The 19661-nt window shown below is 35.5% G+C and overlaps 3 protein-coding genes across 7 annotated transcripts in view; 2 read left to right on the top strand and 1 right to left on the bottom strand.

The window, feature by feature from the left end:
* The window catches only part of LOC126756762 (MOXD1 homolog 1), a 39291-nt gene extending 31958 nt beyond the window's left edge, over nt 1-7333 (top strand). Inside the window, exons 5-12 of the mRNA XM_050470056.1 lie at nt 1895-2088; nt 2296-2397; nt 2461-2624; nt 2759-2974; nt 3088-3290; nt 3382-3482; nt 4865-5031; nt 6578-7333. Of these exons, the coding sequence (XP_050326013.1) occupies nt 1895-2088; nt 2296-2397; nt 2461-2624; nt 2759-2974; nt 3088-3290; nt 3382-3482; nt 4865-5031; nt 6578-6757 (1327 nt within the window). The 3' untranslated portion in view covers nt 6758-7333. The remainder of the gene's footprint in view (nt 1-1894; nt 2089-2295; nt 2398-2460; nt 2625-2758; nt 2975-3087; nt 3291-3381; nt 3483-4864; nt 5032-6577) is intronic.
* A 2551-nt stretch (nt 7334-9884) lies between these two features.
* On the bottom strand, nt 9885-13496 carry LOC126756765 (protein RER1). 5 transcript variants are annotated; one of them, XM_050470064.1, is made up of 5 exons: nt 12765-13495; nt 12499-12709; nt 11840-12054; nt 11699-11759; nt 9885-10770 (listed from the first exon to the last, which is right to left on the bottom strand). In XM_050470064.1, exons 1-5 carry the CDS (start codon nt 12831-12833, stop codon nt 10766-10768), a joined length of 561 nt encoding a protein of 186 aa, XP_050326021.1. In that variant the 5' UTR covers nt 12834-13495; the 3' UTR covers nt 9885-10765. The 5 variants fall into 5 exon arrangements, with proteins under 5 accessions (XP_050326021.1, XP_050326018.1, XP_050326019.1 ...); XM_050470061.1 differs by having other exon boundaries at nt 9885-11759; nt 12765-12976; nt 13119-13494; XM_050470062.1 differs by having other exon boundaries at nt 9885-11759; nt 12765-12976; nt 13362-13494.
* Nucleotides 13497-14224: 728 nt separating this feature from the next.
* Nucleotides 14225-18314, top strand: LOC126755866 (sterol O-acyltransferase 1-like). Its single transcript, XM_050468583.1, has 3 exons — nt 14225-14611; nt 17057-17202; nt 17266-18314. Exons 1-3 carry the CDS (start codon nt 14349-14351, stop codon nt 18312-18314), a joined length of 1458 nt encoding a protein of 485 aa, XP_050324540.1. The 5' UTR covers nt 14225-14348.
* Nucleotides 18315-19661: the final 1347 nt, after the last annotated feature.

Raw genomic sequence — 19661 nt, 5'->3', positions numbered from 1 at the left:
TACTTCTCAATTGCCTACCTAGTCCGAAGTAGTATCTATTATCTGTTGGCAAGAGTTATTTTGTGTTGGATTTCGAGGCTGACATTGTTTTTGATATTAATACTGGTTCCAAGATGGACGAAATTATCTACGACTACGATGTTATGACTGTCAACAGTGATGTGGGAGCCAAGTCGCGTGTGTGACGACTATTTGTTTGATGACAAGAGATATTTCATCTTGCCCTCGTTCACTGCTGGACCCATTTGCTTCGCTTCCTTATCCAGTCTGGAGAAAGCAGAACTAACGGCGTGGATCTTGAGGGTAATTTATCTATATAGTAGTTGGATAACCGCGGTTTCGACAAATGAGATTTTTTTTGGGAAAAATTCCCGATCGATATCTCTAAAACTCTGAAACCCCTGAGACTAACAGTTTCTCACTCTATTATCTCCTCTCTGAACCACCCTCTGCTTCTGAAGAAGTTAATTTGTATACAAATTTTTATCTGTACAAACTCCGAAATGTCGTCTAGAAGCCAAGATCAAGATCGATAGTTACGATTTTTTCTTCTATACAAAGCCTTGCATTCGCAATAAAGAATTTTTCTACCTGCTGTCAGATTCTACACTAGTCATTATATGATGTTTCCAGTCTGCTTAATAGACAGTGTTCTGTTAGTACTCCTACTAGAGTTCTTTAGTTCTTTTTGAGTTTAATAGTCGAGTTTTGCGGTTCATATTCTATTCGTACCACGTATACCTGCTTGTTGAGCCAGGGCTAGACTTCCCCGAGCTTCAGCTAAATCTCTATAAATATAACATATTTGTCAATTAGCCAGAGGCATATAAATTCGCTCTTTTCCCTAGTCTAATCGCAAGGCACTGGCTAGTTCATCAGCCACACAGTTGTCAAGGATATTACTATGCCCTGGAACCCATTACAGGTTTGTCATAAAATAGTGTGTTAGATGCTATAAGAGATCAAGTCATACTTTCATTATCTTTGACGAAACCAAGTGAGACTTTAGTAATTTCAAAGCCGCTTGGCTGTTTGTATATATCAATATATTCCTTGTTGTGTGCACATTCTTCGTCAGAACAAGAAGTCTTTCTTTAATTGCTCGAACTCAGCTGGGAAGGCACTGCAGTAGTGCTGAAAAGGCACCATGCCTCATTCAAGCATTCAGTTTGGGAACCCTGTCCTGGAACCCATTACAGGTTTGTTACATGCAATGAGAGATCAAGACATTATTTTACTACCTTTGACGAAACCAAGTGATATTTTAGTAATTTCAAAGCCGCTTGGCTGTCTGTATATATAAATATATTCCTTGTTGTTAGCAAAGTCTGCGTCAGAACTTTCTGTAATTGCTGTGAACTCTGATGGAAAAGAACGGAAAGCAATTTTGGTATTTAATTTTGCTGAAACTCACAACCATTCAAGTATCCAGTTTGGATCCATCCTTATTATTTTTTTGCGCCCCTGTCAACCTCGCACTTTTCGCACTCTTTCCTGGAAGTGAAGACAATATCGTGGGCGGAATTTATGTTCAATCCGGTAGCTGCTTGCTTTACAGTAGCGTCTAAGTTAAGTTTCCATGAAAGCTTCTGTTTAAAATTAGTCCCAACCAGTATACATAAGGCATATGTCCTGTTGTTAGCCTTGTATTATTTAACAATGACGACATAACTCAGCCGCAGTGTGATAAAAGATACTAATTATTATAAAATCAGCTGTTATTTGAACAATATGAAAGCACCCGATACAAAAATTTAGATCATTTATGAAATTGCAGAATTTGAAATCGCTTAAACGCCTAGAAGTATGCTATTTATTGTTTTTTTTTTTTGTTATCTACTCTTCACTCTTCAGTTTCTTATTGTATTTGCATTCATTTAAATTTCAATTACAGCAACACCAACCAACCGCTTGTACACCATATGACACTCTTTGAATGCACAACCAAGTCATATCCCGGCTCGGATCCACACTCGTGGGAGGTGTGGGTGAAGAGCAGCGGCGCGGTATGCAACAGTAATTTATTGACGCCACACGATTGGGACTCATGCATAACACCAGTGGCGGTGTGGTCTATTGGCTCGACAGGTATGTACATATCTACATATTTTTATAAGCATAAAGCTATACCAGCAAGTGTACATATACATATAACCCGCCACATTCATGCAAATTAATTTACATGCCAATGTTGCGAATTTTTTAAATTTATATGCCACGCTGTAAATTATATGTTGGCTCAAAAAAAATATTTACATTTTGTACGCCATTTTTTACACACACCCATGTATACAGGACAATTTCTGCCACAGCATGTCGGCATACCGGTGGGCGGCAAGCAAGGCGCTAAGTATTATATGCTCGAGATACACTATGACAATCCACACGCACAGCAAAGTAAGTTAATTTGGTATTTTAATGAAGGCGTATAATTGCACACTTCACCGTCCGCCTTTACAGTCGTCGATCACTCGGGCTTTCGCATACATTACACGAGTCGTTTGCGAGCCAACGACGCAGGCATTATGATTTCCGGCGTCTCAGTTTCGGACACACAGCTCATACCACCCGGCCAGAAGCTATACCGCAACATTGGCATCTGTGGGCCATCCTGCTCAAATGTGGTGAGTACAGACATATTTTGGCTACCACCAAAACCACAACAAGCAAAACCATAATTGTCTTCATTGAAACCGCAAATTATTGCTTATCAATTTATTATATACAATATGTCTCTGTCTTAACTGTGCGCGCGCAGATGTTTCCCGCTGACGGCATTAAAATCATCTCCGGCACATTGCACTCACATCATGCTGGCCGCAAAATGACGCTGCGTCACGTGCGCGACGGCAAGGAGCTGGAGCGCATTATCGAGGATGACAACTATGATTACAACTTCCAGCAGGTGCGTCAGCTGGAACAAGAAGTCGTCGTATTACCGGGCGATTACATTATTACCGATTGCGCTTATGAGGTAAGTAGCGGCATTGCCACGTGCCTCAGCAAAGTGTGCCGACTACACTGGACGACAGGCAGACAAATTGCATAATTTATTAACGATTTACTCGCATTTCACCACCAACACAGACATTGAATCGCAAACATCCGACCTTCGGTGGTTACTCAACCAAACAGGAGATGTGTCTGTCCTTTATCACCTACTATCCACGCATTGAGTTGGCTGGCTGCTACAGCATGACGCCGGTGCGTGAGTTTTTCGAAACATTTGGCGTTTATCAATTTTACTCGCTCAACATGACAGATGTGGAGAATTTATTCCTCTACAACGGGTGGGTGCTAGCACAGCGCATAACTGTTAAAGCATACATTTCTGCCATGCTTATTTAATATTGTGGTTTATTTTTTTTATTCTTATTGCAGCAATGTCCTGGACTATATACCGAACACGATTTATGCCAAAACGAAAAAGAATCGCGTAAATATGACGGATGAAGAGCGACTGTATGAAGAATCATTGCTAAGTGAGTTTAAGGAAGCACAAATATTATGTTGTACCAAAAGTTATAGAATTATTATTAAAATTACTGTTTAAAAAATCGAAATACGGGTCGATTTTTTTCTATAAAATCGCGTATGCGAGACGTTTACTACAGATCATTCTGAACAATTTTGCATGAGGGACTATGGGTTTAAAACCAGTTTTGAAGCAGCGACTTTTAAGGCGAAGTTTAAAAAACCTGAATAATCGATTGTATGAGAGATATGTGATATCATTGTCCGATCTGGTCGATTCCAGCAAATGAGTAGTAAATTTCACTCGGACATGTCAATACATGACGAACAAATTTTTATGAACCCTAAAAATTTTCGGCAAACAGGATATGCAGGGTTGTCCGTAAAGTAATAGGCCTGAGTCGATTTAAAAAAACTTGTTGAACCAATCGTTACAATTCTTTAAAAACTTTCAAAATAGGCACCTTCTGCGTCGATGCAGCGCTGCCAGCACGATTTCCAAGCATTGAAGGCATTCTCCAGAATAGCCTTGAGAGGTGAGGTGCATGCTGCTTGGATCCCCTTTCATCGGCCTTTTCTGGCAAGCAAACAAAAAAGTCCGGGAGCCACATCTAGGCTATAGGGCGGCTGCGGAAGTGTTGAGATGCCGGCTTTGGTTAGGTAGCTGTTCAAAAGAAAGGCAATGTGAGACGGGGCGTTGTCGTGGTGCAACTTCTAAACGATTGTGATATCTTGCCGGATCCGATTGACCTTTCGTTTGAGTCTCTTGAGAATTTCCACGTAAAACTTGGTGTTGTCTGTTCGTCCAGGAGGAACAAATTTATGGTGGACGATGCCTTTGATGAAAAAAAAAACAATTGACATCGTTTTCACTTTGGATTTGCTCATTCTTCCCTTTTTTGGGCGATGAGACGCCGGTGTGTGCCACTCGGAGGATTGCCTCTTTGTCTCGGGATCATACTCAAAGATCCATGAACTGCTTGAACATATCAAACGTCTCTGTCGCAGATTTGCCGAGTTTCACACAGAATTTAGTCGCGTACCTCTGCTCTAACGAACGCTGCATTTTCAGCTTGCACCACTCACAGAAATACGTCGCGCGAAAATGTTTGTCCTGACTCTCCAGGTGCTCGGAAACAACTGACCAGCAGTTCGTTAGCTAAGAACGTCCTCTACCGAATCTAGTCGGTGCGCGCACGCTACGAAGTACCGTCGCGGCGGAAGAAAATCAGTCCTATTACTTTCCGAATAAACCCTGTATTCCCAGATAAGCACAAGAAACTATTGATTTTGATTGATTTTCAGTAAATAAAACTTTTATCTTCATTTTTTTAATTGTTTTTTTTTTCTATCATAACCAAAAAATTATTTAACTTTACTGTTTTTACAGACAAGCTGATCATTTCCGATCCCGTCGAGTTCCATGACCGCACATTTTTATCGCATTTGAAGCAGTTGCCTTGGTCTGAGCCGCTTTTTACGAAGCGCGTCGAGCAAACCATGATTACTGGCAAGCATATGACGTTCTGTAGGGTGTCCAATGAGTCGCTGTCAATAGTAAGTAACTGTAATATTTTAAAGCAATTTTACAAGCAAATATTTATCATAATTATTAAAAGATGTTGAGCGACCTAATATATATACTATTAGTTAATGGTTAAACTAATAAGTTGTTAAATCTGAAGTACCGAACTGCTGTCTATTTTCCTTATCAAGGCTAAGAGCCTCAAGTCAACTGCCCGAAAACTAGCCGTCTAGCTCAGATTTCAGTATGATGGAGCCATAACCATACCATGCTGTGAGGCCCCACACTGCAGGCTCAGTAAGCACTTGTCCAGCATGGTCATAGTCTCTTGCGCAAACTGACGGTTTCCCGACATGGAACAGAGTGCTGGACATTTGTGACCATACGTGATATAGGAGAGGGCACAATAGACCATAGGTTGTAGTGCGAAACCTCAATTATTTTCTATCTCTCTATCTTATAAATCATTGGCCTCGAGGAAAATGAACTAAGTTCACAATCAATATACATAGCTCTTCTGTCAGCGATTTAGAAATGATTGCGACATTTTCAGTCCAAAAGACTGGGCCACCAATGTATGGTATATGAGTTCCTAGACAATAAAGAATGGTCAAATGATGTGAGGTCTTCGTTAGAATAGTTCTCGTCTTGCTTTTTAGGCTTGCCACAGCTTTCCTGTGGCTGTCTATTAGTTAAGAGATCATTACCATCGGAGAAAATGTGTGACTGAACAGTTATCCGAAAAAATTATTACATTTTATTCTATAAAAAAGAAAACAATAATTTTTTTAAGTTTTGAAAACAGTTATCAAATCCAGAGCGCAATTTTCCAAAGTAATATAATATATCGTCCCCTCAATATAACAATAGCGTATGTGCTCATACGCCATTATTTTTTTATTGCATATTTAGAATCTCCATCATTGATTCTATGTCTGGTCAAAATTTCGTCAAATTCTACTTCCACAAAGTGGGTCAAAATGTCATTGGAAAAAATGGTGCATAATTTCATGTTCAGAAATTTCCTTCAATAAGAAAATTACAAAAACTTTAAACTCGATTTTCTCAAAACCCAAAAAAAAATTATACGCTATTGTAATATTGAGGGGACGATATTATCCTAAAGAAGTGGGTAACTTTGAAACCGTTAGTGTGTACTTAATTTACGGCCTTCAATTTTCCAAAAAAAAAAAGTGCCGTTGCTGGGCAAAAGGCTGTGGGCTCTTATTTAAAAACCCCAGAATTCAGAGCTATAAAAATTAAAATCAAAGCAAGCCTGAATCAAAGCAAATACTTGTTTCTTTTCGGCCTAAGATTAGGTTAGGAGATCGATTCTAAGAGGGATCTCACTTGGACAGCTTAGCGTGGCGGCCTAAGGCTAATAAACAGAGTTTTTTTAATGAAAATTCGTAAACATTACGACTCTTTAAAGCCAACTTTTCGCCTACAAAATATACCACAAGACTGAAACCAATATCTTTCATCTAAAACCAATATCTTTCATTTTCTTATAAAACCAAATTTCTTATAATTTCATAGAAATTAATTACAATTATACTACCTTCATTTCTTACACAGCCGTCGGAGATTATACGCTATCCCAACTTTACAACGTACGTGAAGGAACCCAGCATTTGTCCATTCCAAATGCTAATGGACAGCGCACCACTCAACAAGGGTACAGCGATAGCGTTGCAAACCGCAACCATAACGCTCTCGACCGTGGTCCTCATGCTGCTTAACTGCTATTTATGCTAGTTCATGATAATTTTATATATTAAATATATATGCAGATATATTACACAGTAGTATTATTTAGTATATCGAAGCCTCACAACATCTTTTATTTATTTATTTATTTTAATTTAATATTTTATACTTCGCTATAAAAAAAGAATAAAAATAAAAAAAAATAGTAGTTAATGTCTTATATATATATTAGTAATAATTTAACTAAAACTTAAAAAAAAAATATTTTCTCTATTATATTTAATTTAAACAAAATCATTATACATACAACTCAACTAGTAACAAGTAGTCATATTTTCTAAGTAAACAAACTTAGTACTTAAAGCAGAGAAATAGTCATACGTTATAACTGCATTACTTAAAACATTACATATAAGTCCTACTCATAGTTTAATAAAAGTCACAAATTATGTAATTTTATAAAAACACTGAAATAATTAGCACTAGAAATCTCAATCCAAAGAATTAGTATTAAAAATTCAGTGGCAACCATGCATGTAATATAATAACAGTAATTTAAGGCATCAATCAATAGAATTTAAGCTAAAAATAAAAATAAATAAACAATTTTGATAATACCCAAGATGGCTTATTGATTAGTTGGTTGGTTGACCGGTATAAAAGTGGTCACATTTGAGCTAGTGGTCCTATTGAGCACTCTAAAGCACTCAATAAAGCTCCAGTTGGCAATTCACGGGCTTTGCAACTTTGGAATACTAGTTTAGACCTTTAGAATATATGTACTTTACACAAATTTTTATAGTGACTATTCGAGAAAAGGATGATGGAGCCTTGTGTAGAAGTTCACGAAAGTGAGGAAAGCTCTCTGAGCGCCATTCTTTCACATATGTATGTATGGCTCAAGCAGCTCACGACTTCCGGTCTTAGACCAAGTATCTTCTGGGTAGCCAAAAAACATCGTTTGAAGGCGAGCTAAAGTGAGAAGGTGATAGATTCCTCTCCAGGATTATATGTTGTGTTTGGGACCCGTCACGTAAAAAACACTACCAATGAGAAGAAGAAAACAGCCTCGGATGAGAGGCGATTTAAGGGTATGCACCTGGAAAGTTCGGTCCTTTAATTGAGAAGGTTCCGCTGCCCAGCTGGTTGATGTCTTCGTTAGAGTAAAGGCAGACATCACCGCTGTCCAAGAAATGCGATGGACTGGAAATCGACGATGCGAGTTTTCGAGAGAAAAGTTCTGCGAAAGATTTATGGTTCTTTGCTCGTTGGCCACGACGAATATCGCATTCGATGGAACGATGAGCTGTACGAGATATATGACGACATTGACATAGTTCAGCGAATTAAAAGACAGCGGCTACGCTGGCTAGGTCATGTTGTCCAAATGAATGAAAACACTCCAGCCCTGAAAGTATTCGGCGCAGTAACCGCCGGGGGAAGCAAAGGAAGAGGAAGACCTCCACTCCGTTGGAAGGACCAGGTGGAGAGGGACCTGGCTACGCTTGGAATATCCAATTGGCGTAGCGAAAAGAAGAAACGACTGGCGCACCGTTGTTAACTCGGCTATAATCGCGTAAGCGGTGTCTACGCCAATTAAGAAGAAGAAGAGGACAAGGACTGAGGCGAGGAGGTCCGTGTGGTGTTTACTACAGTGGCCATATAAAGGAGCGCAAATTCGGATGGGTTGAGGCCGATCGACTTCGCCGAGGCTCAAGGTATGGTTATCTGTAGTACTAGATTCCAGCATAGAAAAATTTATTAAGCTACCTCTCTCCGGATCTATCATGTTAAGTAAGATGGAAGATACGTCTCCAGTGTTTTAGACGTATGTACGTTCCGAGGTCCTAACATTGATTCGGACCGCTACCTTGTTGCAGCCAAGATTCGCAGACGCCTCTGTGCAGCAAAAAACGCACGCCAACAAACACAAGAAGGTTCGACGTCGAGAAGCTGAAATCACAACAGACAGCAGAACGATTTTCTACTCGACTTGCACTCCTGCTCTCTAAGAGCTGCGGTATAAGGGAACTGTGGAACGCAATTTCAAGCTCCTTACGAACAGCTGCAAACGGAAAAGGCGAAAGAATAGCTGCTACGATTATGAGTGCAGTGTCGCAGCGGAGAGAAGGCAGACTGCCTACCTCGCAACCTTATAATCGACCACAACACATGCGGGATGGATAGATACCGAGAGCAGGAGAAGGAAGCAAGTCGCATTTACAGACAAAAAAGAGAGAAACCAAAATTCGTGAGTACAAAGAGCTTGACAAGCTCTGAAAACATTCGACGCGCTTTGAGCTTATCACCAATTTTTTGGGACGGGACGGCAATGTCAGTTCCGACTATGTTTCTGGTTTGCCGAAGGTAAGACTACCGAGATGTTTCAGACACTCGACGACAACAACTGCGTATGAACATGCTAAATGACTCTTTAGGTCACTCAGAGGCGGTGCTGTTAGGAACAAGGCTATGCAAAAGAAACTCAATATCAAACACTTGCAGAGACCTAAACTGTACGATCTATACTTGAAGACTTTAGTATTATAAACACTGTTGTTTGTATCACCTTAAACTAATCGAGTTATATAAAAAAAGGTGATGTATATGTGTATAACGGTCTGTCTGTCCGTCTATCTGTCTGTGCAAACTCTAAAAAAGAGAGGACGAGTTCGTAGATGCTCGTATTCGGGGTCGCATTACCAAGCGCCACCTGTGGGCTAAAAATTTAGAAAAATTGGTGTGACTTATTGACACGAATAGTGTCCTTTGAAGCGGCATTGGAACCGAAAATTGTCCAAATCGAACCAAAACTGTTGAAGCCCCTATGTACCGAATATCTGGACCTGTATTTGCGAAATATCTGCTTGAAATTCAGAGATAATCTTTTCTTTATAATAGTGTGTGTCAAAAATGGCTTGAATCCGGTTAATACTCCCCATATACCTTAAAAAGGATTTTCGAACTTCCGGTTGACTTTATACCGCATATATCGGCCAACATGTAAGTTATCTCAATGAAAATAAAAGAGCGTGTTTTACTCATAACAGTGTATCTTTGTGTCTAAAATAGATAATCTTAGGCGAAAACATTACCTAGACCACATATGACTAATAATACTTGTTTCTTTTCACTTTCACGAAATATTTGCAAAACAAAAATATAAAAGAACAGCTTTTTCGACTTAAGTTATTTTATTTGTATTTGTATTTTATTCAAATGATTTGGTATTGTTATTTATTACAATCGTACACTGTACCCAGTTTCAACTTGGCAACTCACACATGCGCTTAGTATAGATGTATGTAGGTATGTATTTCATTCCTTATGTGTTTTACAATCAGCAATTCGTCAACATTGACGCATAACCTACATATTTGTGAACTTTTCAAAAATATTTCAAAATGGAAATGAAGACTTGCTGTGTGGAAAAGGCGCTATATACAAATGTTATCTAACGCATATAACTGCTAATTAGTGTTGTATTGTTAACAAAAAATTATATTTTACGCAATTACAACATTACTACAAATTGAAGTTGAGAAAAGCTTTTTTTGTATACAAAACTGAAGGACAAAATTAACGTGCAAATGCGAGTTTTGAAAATTATTTAAAATTTTGTTGATTTTCTAATTAGCTGCTACCATTAGGAAACAGCATTTGTGGGTAAACTAAATTAATAGCATCCATTAATGTACTTAATTGTCTAGAAGGTGTTGCACACTTCGTTAGAATGTGTATATTTAGGTTCGGAACAAGTTCAATACAGGTGTACACATAAAATTACTAAGCATAATTAATAATAATGATTAATATATAAATATATATTACTTTAAACCAAAATTCAATTCAAGCGCTTTAAGCCAAAGTAGTTTTATAGTGCACCCCGGTATCATATACATATGTAGGTATGAAATGATGGCTGTTGCCACTACAACGTCACGCCGTTTGACAATTTTTTGTATGCTTTATTGCACGCTATTTACATACAAACGTTACAGATACAATGTGCTTTGTATGATTGATTTATGTGACACGGCCACTGACACGCTCAAATTAAACTAAAAAAAATAATAATAATAGTAATAATAATTATTAACATTGCATACAAATAAAAAGTTTTTTAAGTTTTAAATATTGAAGCAAAGATAATCTTAGTTATAAGACAAAGATGGACAAATGCCACTAAAAGTTATATTTCTTTTGCACAGGACACTGCACGACAATAAGCATTAACGTTGTAGAACCCAGCCAACTAACTGAATAGGCGTGAAATCATAGCCGGTTAGAGAAATTAGTTGGATTTTACAACGTTTATGCCGCTAAGAACAACAAGTATTTTTTTTTATAAACTTAAGCAAACGCTAACAACAAAATGTCAAGCAAATGAAATGTTAGATAATGCACTTGGCACGCGCAAATTAGTAAGAATTTGAAGAAATTGCAAAATTCCAGTTCATATTAAAACTGTGTGTGTGTGTTTGTGTGTGTGTGTGTGTGTGTGTGTGTGTGTGTGTAGAATTATGGCGGCGGCGAAAATTGTATTTTCAAGTGTTGAAATTAAATAAAATACTGATAGCTGCTAGCTGACTTTGCATGATTTTTGAAATGTTTCTGTAAATGTTTAGTTTTCCTTTTGTTTTGTTGATAGTTTGTTTTTGTTAGTGTTCATGTTTATAGTTGTAGTTTATGTTATTGTGTACTTTAGTTGAATTTACTCAATAGTTATAATTTGCGGTGGTTTTGCTATGTTTGTTGTTGCTAACGTAGTCGCAGCTGCCAATGGTGCAGCTGGTAACGATGTTGCTGTTGTTGCCGTGGTGGCAATCGTTGTATTTGCTGCTGTTGCTGCTGCTACTGTTGCTGTAGTTGTTGTTGTTGTTGTTCTTTGCTCGTGTATCGACGTAATACCCGTTGTCGATTGGTTGTCGTTTGTTTTTTGCAGTGTCTGTGCGGCTAATTGTCACTTTGTCGTTGCCTGTGACTCACCAACACGTTGATAGCGCGGCTTGTTCCGTGTAAATGGCAGATACTTGTACTTAATCATATGCTGCACAATGCAAAAAGATAAAACAAAAACAATAACAATATGAATATGTATATGCATGTAAATGATTAGTTTAAGCCTACCTTAATTTGCCGCTTCATTGTTATGCAGAAGAGTGTAATGAAGTACATGACGAGTATAGGCCAGAAAACAGGCACATTGAAGAAGTCAAAGAATGTACATATCAGACCGATGATTGTACTTTTCGTGATCGACAGCCAAAATTTGAATTCCGGTAGACGTCGTATGAACGGCCGGAACTCTTCGTTACTACGTGTTGGCAAATTGGGACCATCTTCTGAAAGAGACGCAAAACACACACAAAAAATAGAGCATTTTACTTAAGACAGATTTATTTTATAAGAAATCTTATTGTTTTACGGCTTTCAAAATATTTATACTTTTAATTTTTTCTCTTTGCAACCTGATGTATTAATTTTAATTTTATTGAAATATACCTTCAAAAAATAAAAATATTTTACGACTAACATATGACTTAGTAATGCATGCCAAAGCACGATGAAGCAACAAAAAAATCAATAAACTGTCAACTTATGAAAAAAGTTCTTCGAAAATTACCATCCCCCTTATTAACTTATTGCATTCTTTTAAAGAACAACTAACGTTGCAATACTGTCAAACGACCGCAAGCACTATTACAATATTACAGTTATTGTAGTACGTGGTATATTTTTGCAAAAATTGTTTTAAATTATTTTCATTAATTAACAATTGCTCTTACCATCATTTTCGTATGGATCGAATTCCGGGTCGATTTTTGGTGTTAGAAATGCAATAAACAAATTTAAATGATATATTCCCAGCGCATAGCACACTATATACCAGCCTTGGTAGATGAAAATGCGTAGCAGGAAGAGCAATAAAATCACAATTGCACCCGCCCATCGCATTCTAGTATGTGGTGTCCAGCGATCCAGCGTCGATTGGTACATCTATACAAGAATTTATTATTAAAAAGTATTCAACAACTTTTTATTTGAAACTCACTTGTGATAGGCGTACGAAGAATAGCTTCACACCGCCTCCAGACGAAGTACTTGTGTCCTCATCCATCATTGCTGTAGTTTTTTTAACGTCTGCTACCAGTAACTGGCACAGGTGTTGTTTATAATTGTATTTCGTTTATTGCCGTCACTTGATTAAGCCAACTTCTTTGTGCCAGACACTATAACTTTTTTTTGAAAATATGCGTAGATAAACTAAAATATAAAGATAAACCAAAAATTCAAGTAAAAGTGCACCAGATATCCAACGTCGGCCAGTCGTCGCGTTTGCACTTAAACAGCGCGTATTCACAAAAATTTAACCCCTTCGGCCCTTCGATCTGTAATTTATGCTCACGTTTCTATTTCCTCATTTTCCTTAGTCTCGCCTGACACTTTTCTTATACTGCCGCACAACCACCACTGCAAACGGAGCGCAACCCGTGAACCTCCTTGCACCCTATGCTTTTAAGTTCTTGTTCGCTTTTTTTGATTAAGTGACGTTCGCCTGTAATTCTTTTTCCCCCAACTCGTGTTTCAGCCAACACAATATGTAAAAGGAATTATGTTGTAAAAGTTTAATTAATCAAACAATTATTACATTCAACAAGCGTTAATATGAATTGATTTTATCATTGGCTTTAAAAAGCCATTGACGTGAAATTCAATTTAGAATTTCACAGTTCTATAAAATTTTTCCAAACTCACAATACACGTCACTAAACGGTTTGACAGTAGAACTTTCGCAGCGTTGCCAATTAGTATTACCCTTGTGTGTAGGGTTGTCAGCTCACCACACGCATTATTAGCAATTGTTGCAGACATTTTTTAATGCTTTGAAGGGTTTTGCTTAAAGTTTAAATATATAAATATATTTAGAATTAGAAAACGCTTAAAGATATTTGATGTTAATGATATGTTCCATTTTAAAATTAATAATTGCTTGATATAAAAAACTGCAAGAATTTGTTGTCTGCCAATTTGCTTAAAGTTGGCAACGCGACGTGTTGTTGTTTAATATCTAATTAGATTGCATGATAAAATTATTTGTACCAAAGCATCAGCATAACAAAATTGTGTACGAGAATTAATTATTATATTACATAACTGTAGTTGAAAAATAGATAATAATAGATAGATAATAATTAGAATATCCATAAAGGCGTTCTATCGTCCTTAGCTTATATTTATATGAAAAATAAATCTATTAATCTAAGAAAGGAATCAAATGAAATGATAAAAATAATCGTTTTAGAGATTTTTTATTATAAAAAATATTAAAATATTTAATATTAAAATAATAGTTATATTAGTAACTACCTTTAAATAAAACCGTTATTTCCATATCAATACAACCATCACAATAAAAATTCACATTATTTTTCGATCACTCTGTATATTTTGAAATATAAAAAACTTCTTACGTTACACTCTCTTAATCTCCCGCTTAATACACAATTTAGTTAGTTGAATACAGTTAATTAGAGCGGTTTAGTAACAAAAGCGGCTACTTTAGTTGTTTATTATTACATACGCCAGCAAAAGCCTGTTGCAGTAGACATTTCAAATCACAGTCAAAATTAAAAACATGGTTCTTGCAGCGAATCAAAGTAATGCGGACACGACGGTAGCCATAAAAAACCCCAGCTCAATAGACGAAAATAAGAAAGTAACGCTTTCTAAGGTATCAAAACCAAAACCGTTACATGAAAAAGTATTCAAACACTCCGAATCGTATATGACGGAAATGTTAAAGGATGAGCACATACAAACCATATATAATATATTCTTAGTGGCGATGTTTTATCTAATAACATATACAATTTGTCACGATTATTTCACCTATGGCAGGTGAGTCGCTAATAATTTGAAATAATGTATTTTAGTATATGAAAAATGTGGCACTATCGCTAAACAGGAGATGGTTTTGACATTTTTCTAAAAGACAAAATTTTATAAAGTGATGACTAGTCGTAGCAAAGCAAAATAAAAATAATATTTTTTTTCATTTTGTATGAATCTGTTCTTCTTTTTAAAATATTTTTTTTTTTATAATTTTTACATAAAATAAAAAATAAAAATATTATTTAGAGAATAATAAAATAATAGTTGAAGGTTTTTTTATTATTAAAAATATATTATATTATTATTTTATAATTTTTTTTATTTTTTTATTTAAAAATTATAAAGAAACTATTTTAAAAATAATAAGCGACTTTTCTTTTACAATGTTTTAAATATTTTTTTTTTAATTTTCTATCAATTTAAAATAAAAAATTTAATTTTCAACTAATATGTTTTTGTTTTTTAAGCATGTTCTTGTTTTCATTAATTTATTTAAATATTATTAATATGTTAATATTTATTAAATTAATTATCTGTCAAATTGCGGTAAAAAAATACAATTTACTAATATTATATTATAATTTTTTAAATATTATTTTCTTTCATTTTATTATTTGATTTAAAAATTATAAAGAAAATATTTTAAAAACGTGAAAAAATTTATAAATATTAATTTGTTATTTAATAAATACATATGTAAGTTATAAATATTATTTTAAATTTTGTAATTCTTTTTTTTTTTTTGTAACTCTCTATTATTTTAATGCAAAAAAATTAAATTTCTAACAATTATTTTATGTTTTTTTAATACTTTTTTTTCTTTAACTTTTTTGTTCTTTGTCAATATTATATTATTATTTTTTTTTTTTTTAATTTTCCATCATATTAAGGTAAATAATACAATTAATAAATATTATAATATAATTTTTTAAAATTGTAATATTATTTACAAAAATTGTAAATATTGTTATAATTTTTTTTTGATATTTCCCATCATTTAAAAATAAAAAGATTAAATTCCTGACTATTATTTTTTTTTAATTCAATATTACAAATATGTTATTTTTTGTAAAAAAAAACTTTTAAATTTTATATTATAATTTTTTAAATACTGATTTCTTTCATTTTGTTACTTTATTTAAATATTATAAAGGCATTTTTTTAAAACAAAACAAGTGTTGCTTTATATTAAAATTTCTAAATATTATTTTATTATTTTTGAATGTTTTTTTATATAAAATAAACTTTTTTTTTTAATATAAAAATAAATTAATTTAAATATATTATATTATGCTATTATCTATGCACATATAATTACTTAGCAGTCGAAGCTTTCTTAGCAACCGCGCAAACTCTTGCTTTCCATGACCGACTTCGTTTGCGGCAAACACACGACCGGTGAATGTCACATACGACTACATACAAAATGCTAGCAAGTTTTAGCTGTAAATAATTAAAATTTACAGAGATTATCAGCCATTATGACTTAGACGTATTAGCTTGTTCCCACGACCAACGGGTCTAAGTAAACGGTTCAGACCCGGAGTTTTATCTAAGCAAGGACTGTGAAGTCGGCCGCATGCCACAAAAAAACTTTTTGTATTGCTTGCTGCCGCTACAGGAACAAAACTCATACATTCTCACTGATTTAAGGAGTTACATGGGTTTACGGGTTTCAAAAAATCGAAATTTTTTATCGTCTTATTAAATTCTACAACCCGTCGAGAATATTGTCCTACATTTTCAAGTTGATCCGAGTAATAGTTTCGGAGATACAGAATTGAAAACTTGTGCGGCTAAGTGCGCCGCCTTTAAACGCGTTTTTCTCGAAACTGTGTTTTTGAAGTCGTTTGGCAAGATTTCTAGAGAACTACTCAAACTGATCTACATGAAATTTTACACAAGTCTTTGAAATACAATTCTTAAAGACTTGGACGAAGGATGTTTTTTCGATTACAACTACATATATGTATGAAAAAAAATGTCGCGAAATTTTCATTTTTTTTTTTGTAAAAAAGTCTGCCAAAAATCCGATTTTCAGTTTTTATTTTTCCTTCGTCAAAGTTTTAAGTTAAGTTTTTAGCTAAAAGCACTTAATTTTTTCACTTCAGCTGATCCTGTAAAGAGTTATGCTGCCAACGCGGTCGCAACTTTTTCCGTGGGGTCACCGGAAATGACGTCGCAATGGCCGAGTTTAAAATATTTTTTCCAAAAATTTCAGTATTTCTTTGTTTATAGTGTATGTTTGTAACAATAAAAAATTCTAATAAAATATTTCATCTTTTATATGAGAAAAAAATTTTGAAAAGAGGCTGTTTTTTAACAGAGAAAATCCGTGTAACCCCTTACTTTTTTTTACTTACTATTGAAAAAAATTTAGTCCTAACCATTATTTTGTAGCCAAATATTAACAACTGCTAATTTATTCTGTGGTTAAATATTTTATAAAAGAATTTACCTTGGCTGGCTTACTATGGAACCTGGTTTCAAAGGACTTCCCTATGCTATTGGCTGTTGGTTTATTATGCATATCAGCGCGTTTCTAGTCTACTTTGGTGTCTCCTTATGGCTAAAAATACACGCTTTAAGCAAGCACGGTAACATAGCCATTCAACTTCATAATAAGACAAATAAACTAACTTTTAAACCTCTCTTCGCAGCTATCTACAAGTCATTCATAAATGCGGTGTTCCTAGCATGCTACATCGCAACGATCTGCGCGAGCTTTTGCTTGTGCGCGCTATGCTGTCTACACTACGACTTACGTTTGGGCTCAGCGCTCTTTATCTTAATGGAGAGCACGCGGCTCGTAATGAAAATGCACGCCTTTGTACGTTCAACAATTGGCCAAAGCGCCGATACAGCGTCCACAACTAACAGCACGATCCAACTGCCGGGTCTAGACCACTATATTTACTTTCTATTTGCGCCGGTGCTGATCTATCGCACCTCATATCCGCGTACTAACGCACCGATACGTTGGACCTTTGTTTGGGCGCGTTTAATGGAAATTCTCCTTGCCATCTATTACCTCACCTTCTTTTACGAGCGTTTCATGAGACCCTACTACCGTGAATTCGGCGTTACGGCACCACATTGGTCGACTGTTATTGAGTGTTTCTATGGCATGTTAATGCCTTCAACACTATGCCTACTCTTGTTTATTTATATGTTGTTGTATTCGGTACAAAATCTTTTTGCTGAGCTGTTACACTTCGGTGATCGTAGATTCTTTACAAATTGGTGGTGTGTTACAAATTATCGCGATTATTTTATCAGGTGGAATAGTTTGGTACAGGATTGGTTGTATGAGTACATCTATAAGGATTGCTACAGCTATGTGTGCTCTAATCGCTATGTCTGCTCCTTCGCGGTTGTGACAATCTCTGCCCTCGTGCATGAGCTAATAATCAGTTTGGCCTTGCAGTTGTTCTTGCCCGTAAATTACATATGCTTCGGTATTCTCAGTTATATAATAATGCATCTGCCGTTAAGTGGTCGGTTTGGAAATGTGATTGTATGGTTATTTATCCTATTCGGCATGGCGTTGCAGTTGTCTCTTTACAGCATGGAAGCATTCGCCAAAATGAACTGTTCAAAAAGGTTCAACGAGAGTTTCGTGGACAAACTAACGCCTTATATATGGACTTGTATACAAAATCACCAAAATTTAGATATGGTAAATAGCACAGTTAGGATTAATATTTAAATTTTGTATAAAAAAATAAATATATTTATTTAAAAAAATTATTAAATTAATATTTTTTATACTTAAGTTACTACAGAGTGTGATGGTTTGGTTCACCTAACGATTGTGTGTATCACCTAAAACTAATCGAGATAAATATAAGTTTATGTATGGGAAGTGGCGCCGAGATCACGAGCTTCAATTTCCATTGATGGTTACGTTCTCAGCGGCATCATTTTAAAAAATAAGGATCGATGATTCCACCGGCTCACAAACCATACCAAACCGTTGTTTTTTCTGGATGCAATGGCAGATATATCTCTTTAGGTTGTTCTTCGTCCCACATGCGGTAATTTCGCTTGTTTACATACCCATTGTGCCAAAAGCGTGCTTCATCACTGAACAAAACTTGGCTCGAAAGCGTCAGATCTTCTTGGAACTTTTCAAGAGCCCATAGAGCGAAGCGATGTTGCTTGGTATGGTCGAGCGAGTTGCTGCGAACGGTGCCGAATCGACTCTCCACAGTATTCGTGCACACTCTCAGCTCACTGCGTTCTGGTTTATTCCGTCGAATATTATCCAATAAAGAATGCTGAGTCTCAAGATAGTTGATGCTGTTGCGAATACTACGTTCAGCAGGCCGACGATTATGTTGACCATAAGTTAAGCAAAGCGCGCGAAACATATTCTTTACAGTTCGTGAATTTTCATAATAAAGTTGAACGATTTGTAAAAGTTGTTCAGGCCTAACTCTTTGCAAGATGAAATGTCAAACAATACTGAACAAAAATAACATGACACCTGACACGACTCACGCGTGATCTGTTAAAAAAGGTTATTGAAAAATACCTCTACTTCGATCACCCGTTATAATCAGCAAATCTTTCAAATCATTGAGGATAAGTATAGCGACTTAGACATTTGGTTTTACTTAGCCGGAATGGAACCAAATTTTTTCAGATCAAGGACTATCAACTGGTCAGCATTCTCTCAAAATATCTGGTGAATGTGTTTGCCGTCAAAAAACCAAAATAAAACAATAACAAACAACTTGTAGATCTCTATACAACTCCAAATTCCACAAACGAACCAGTTATGATTATCTCACACTCTCTTCATATCTTTCGTTCTCAGCTCGCTTGCTTACAGTACTTTGTAGCATTTTTTATAAAGCACTCTATACACAGTTATAGCATATGACCCCTATAAAATAGTAACTTCTAAAGCATAAAAAACAAAAAAAAATATATTCAAGTGCACATGCACTCAACTTAAGCGGTTTTCTGTATATATTCTATGTATGTATAATATAATGTGTAAGTTCTAAAAGTCTTAAATGCCAATTTTAATAGCAGTTGTAAACAAAGT

The sequence above is a fragment of the Bactrocera neohumeralis genome, chromosome 4 (genome assembly GCF_024586455.1).
Source record: "Bactrocera neohumeralis isolate Rockhampton chromosome 4, APGP_CSIRO_Bneo_wtdbg2-racon-allhic-juicebox.fasta_v2, whole genome shotgun sequence".
Classification (NCBI taxonomy): Eukaryota; Metazoa; Arthropoda; class Insecta; order Diptera; family Tephritidae; genus Bactrocera; species Bactrocera neohumeralis.
This window is presented reverse-complemented; position numbering and strand designations above follow the sequence as displayed.

Bases quoted from the DNA above. Each gene is read 5' to 3' on its own strand.
- LOC126756765 (XM_050470060.1), bottom strand. From the start codon at position 12,833: ATGATGGATGAGGACACAAGTACTTCGTCTGGAGGCGGTGTGAAGCTA. The intron at 12,710-12,764 runs GTGAGTTTCAAA...ATTCTTGTATAG, and splicing joins TCTTCGTACGCCTATCACAA to ATGTACCAATCGACGCTGGA. The intron at 11,760-11,839 runs GTAGGCTTAAAC...TGCATTGTGCAG, and splicing joins CAATGAAGCGGCAAATTAAG to CATATGATTAAGTACAAGTA.
- LOC126755866 (XM_050468583.1), top strand. From the start codon at position 14,349: ATGGTTCTTGCAGCGAATCAAAGTAATGCGGACACGACGGTAGCCATA. The intron at 14,612-17,056 runs GTGAGTCGCTAA...ATTTTATAAAAG, and splicing joins GATTATTTCACCTATGGCAG to AATTTACCTTGGCTGGCTTA. The intron at 17,203-17,265 runs GTAACATAGCCA...CTCTCTTCGCAG, and splicing joins ACACGCTTTAAGCAAGCACG to CTATCTACAAGTCATTCATA.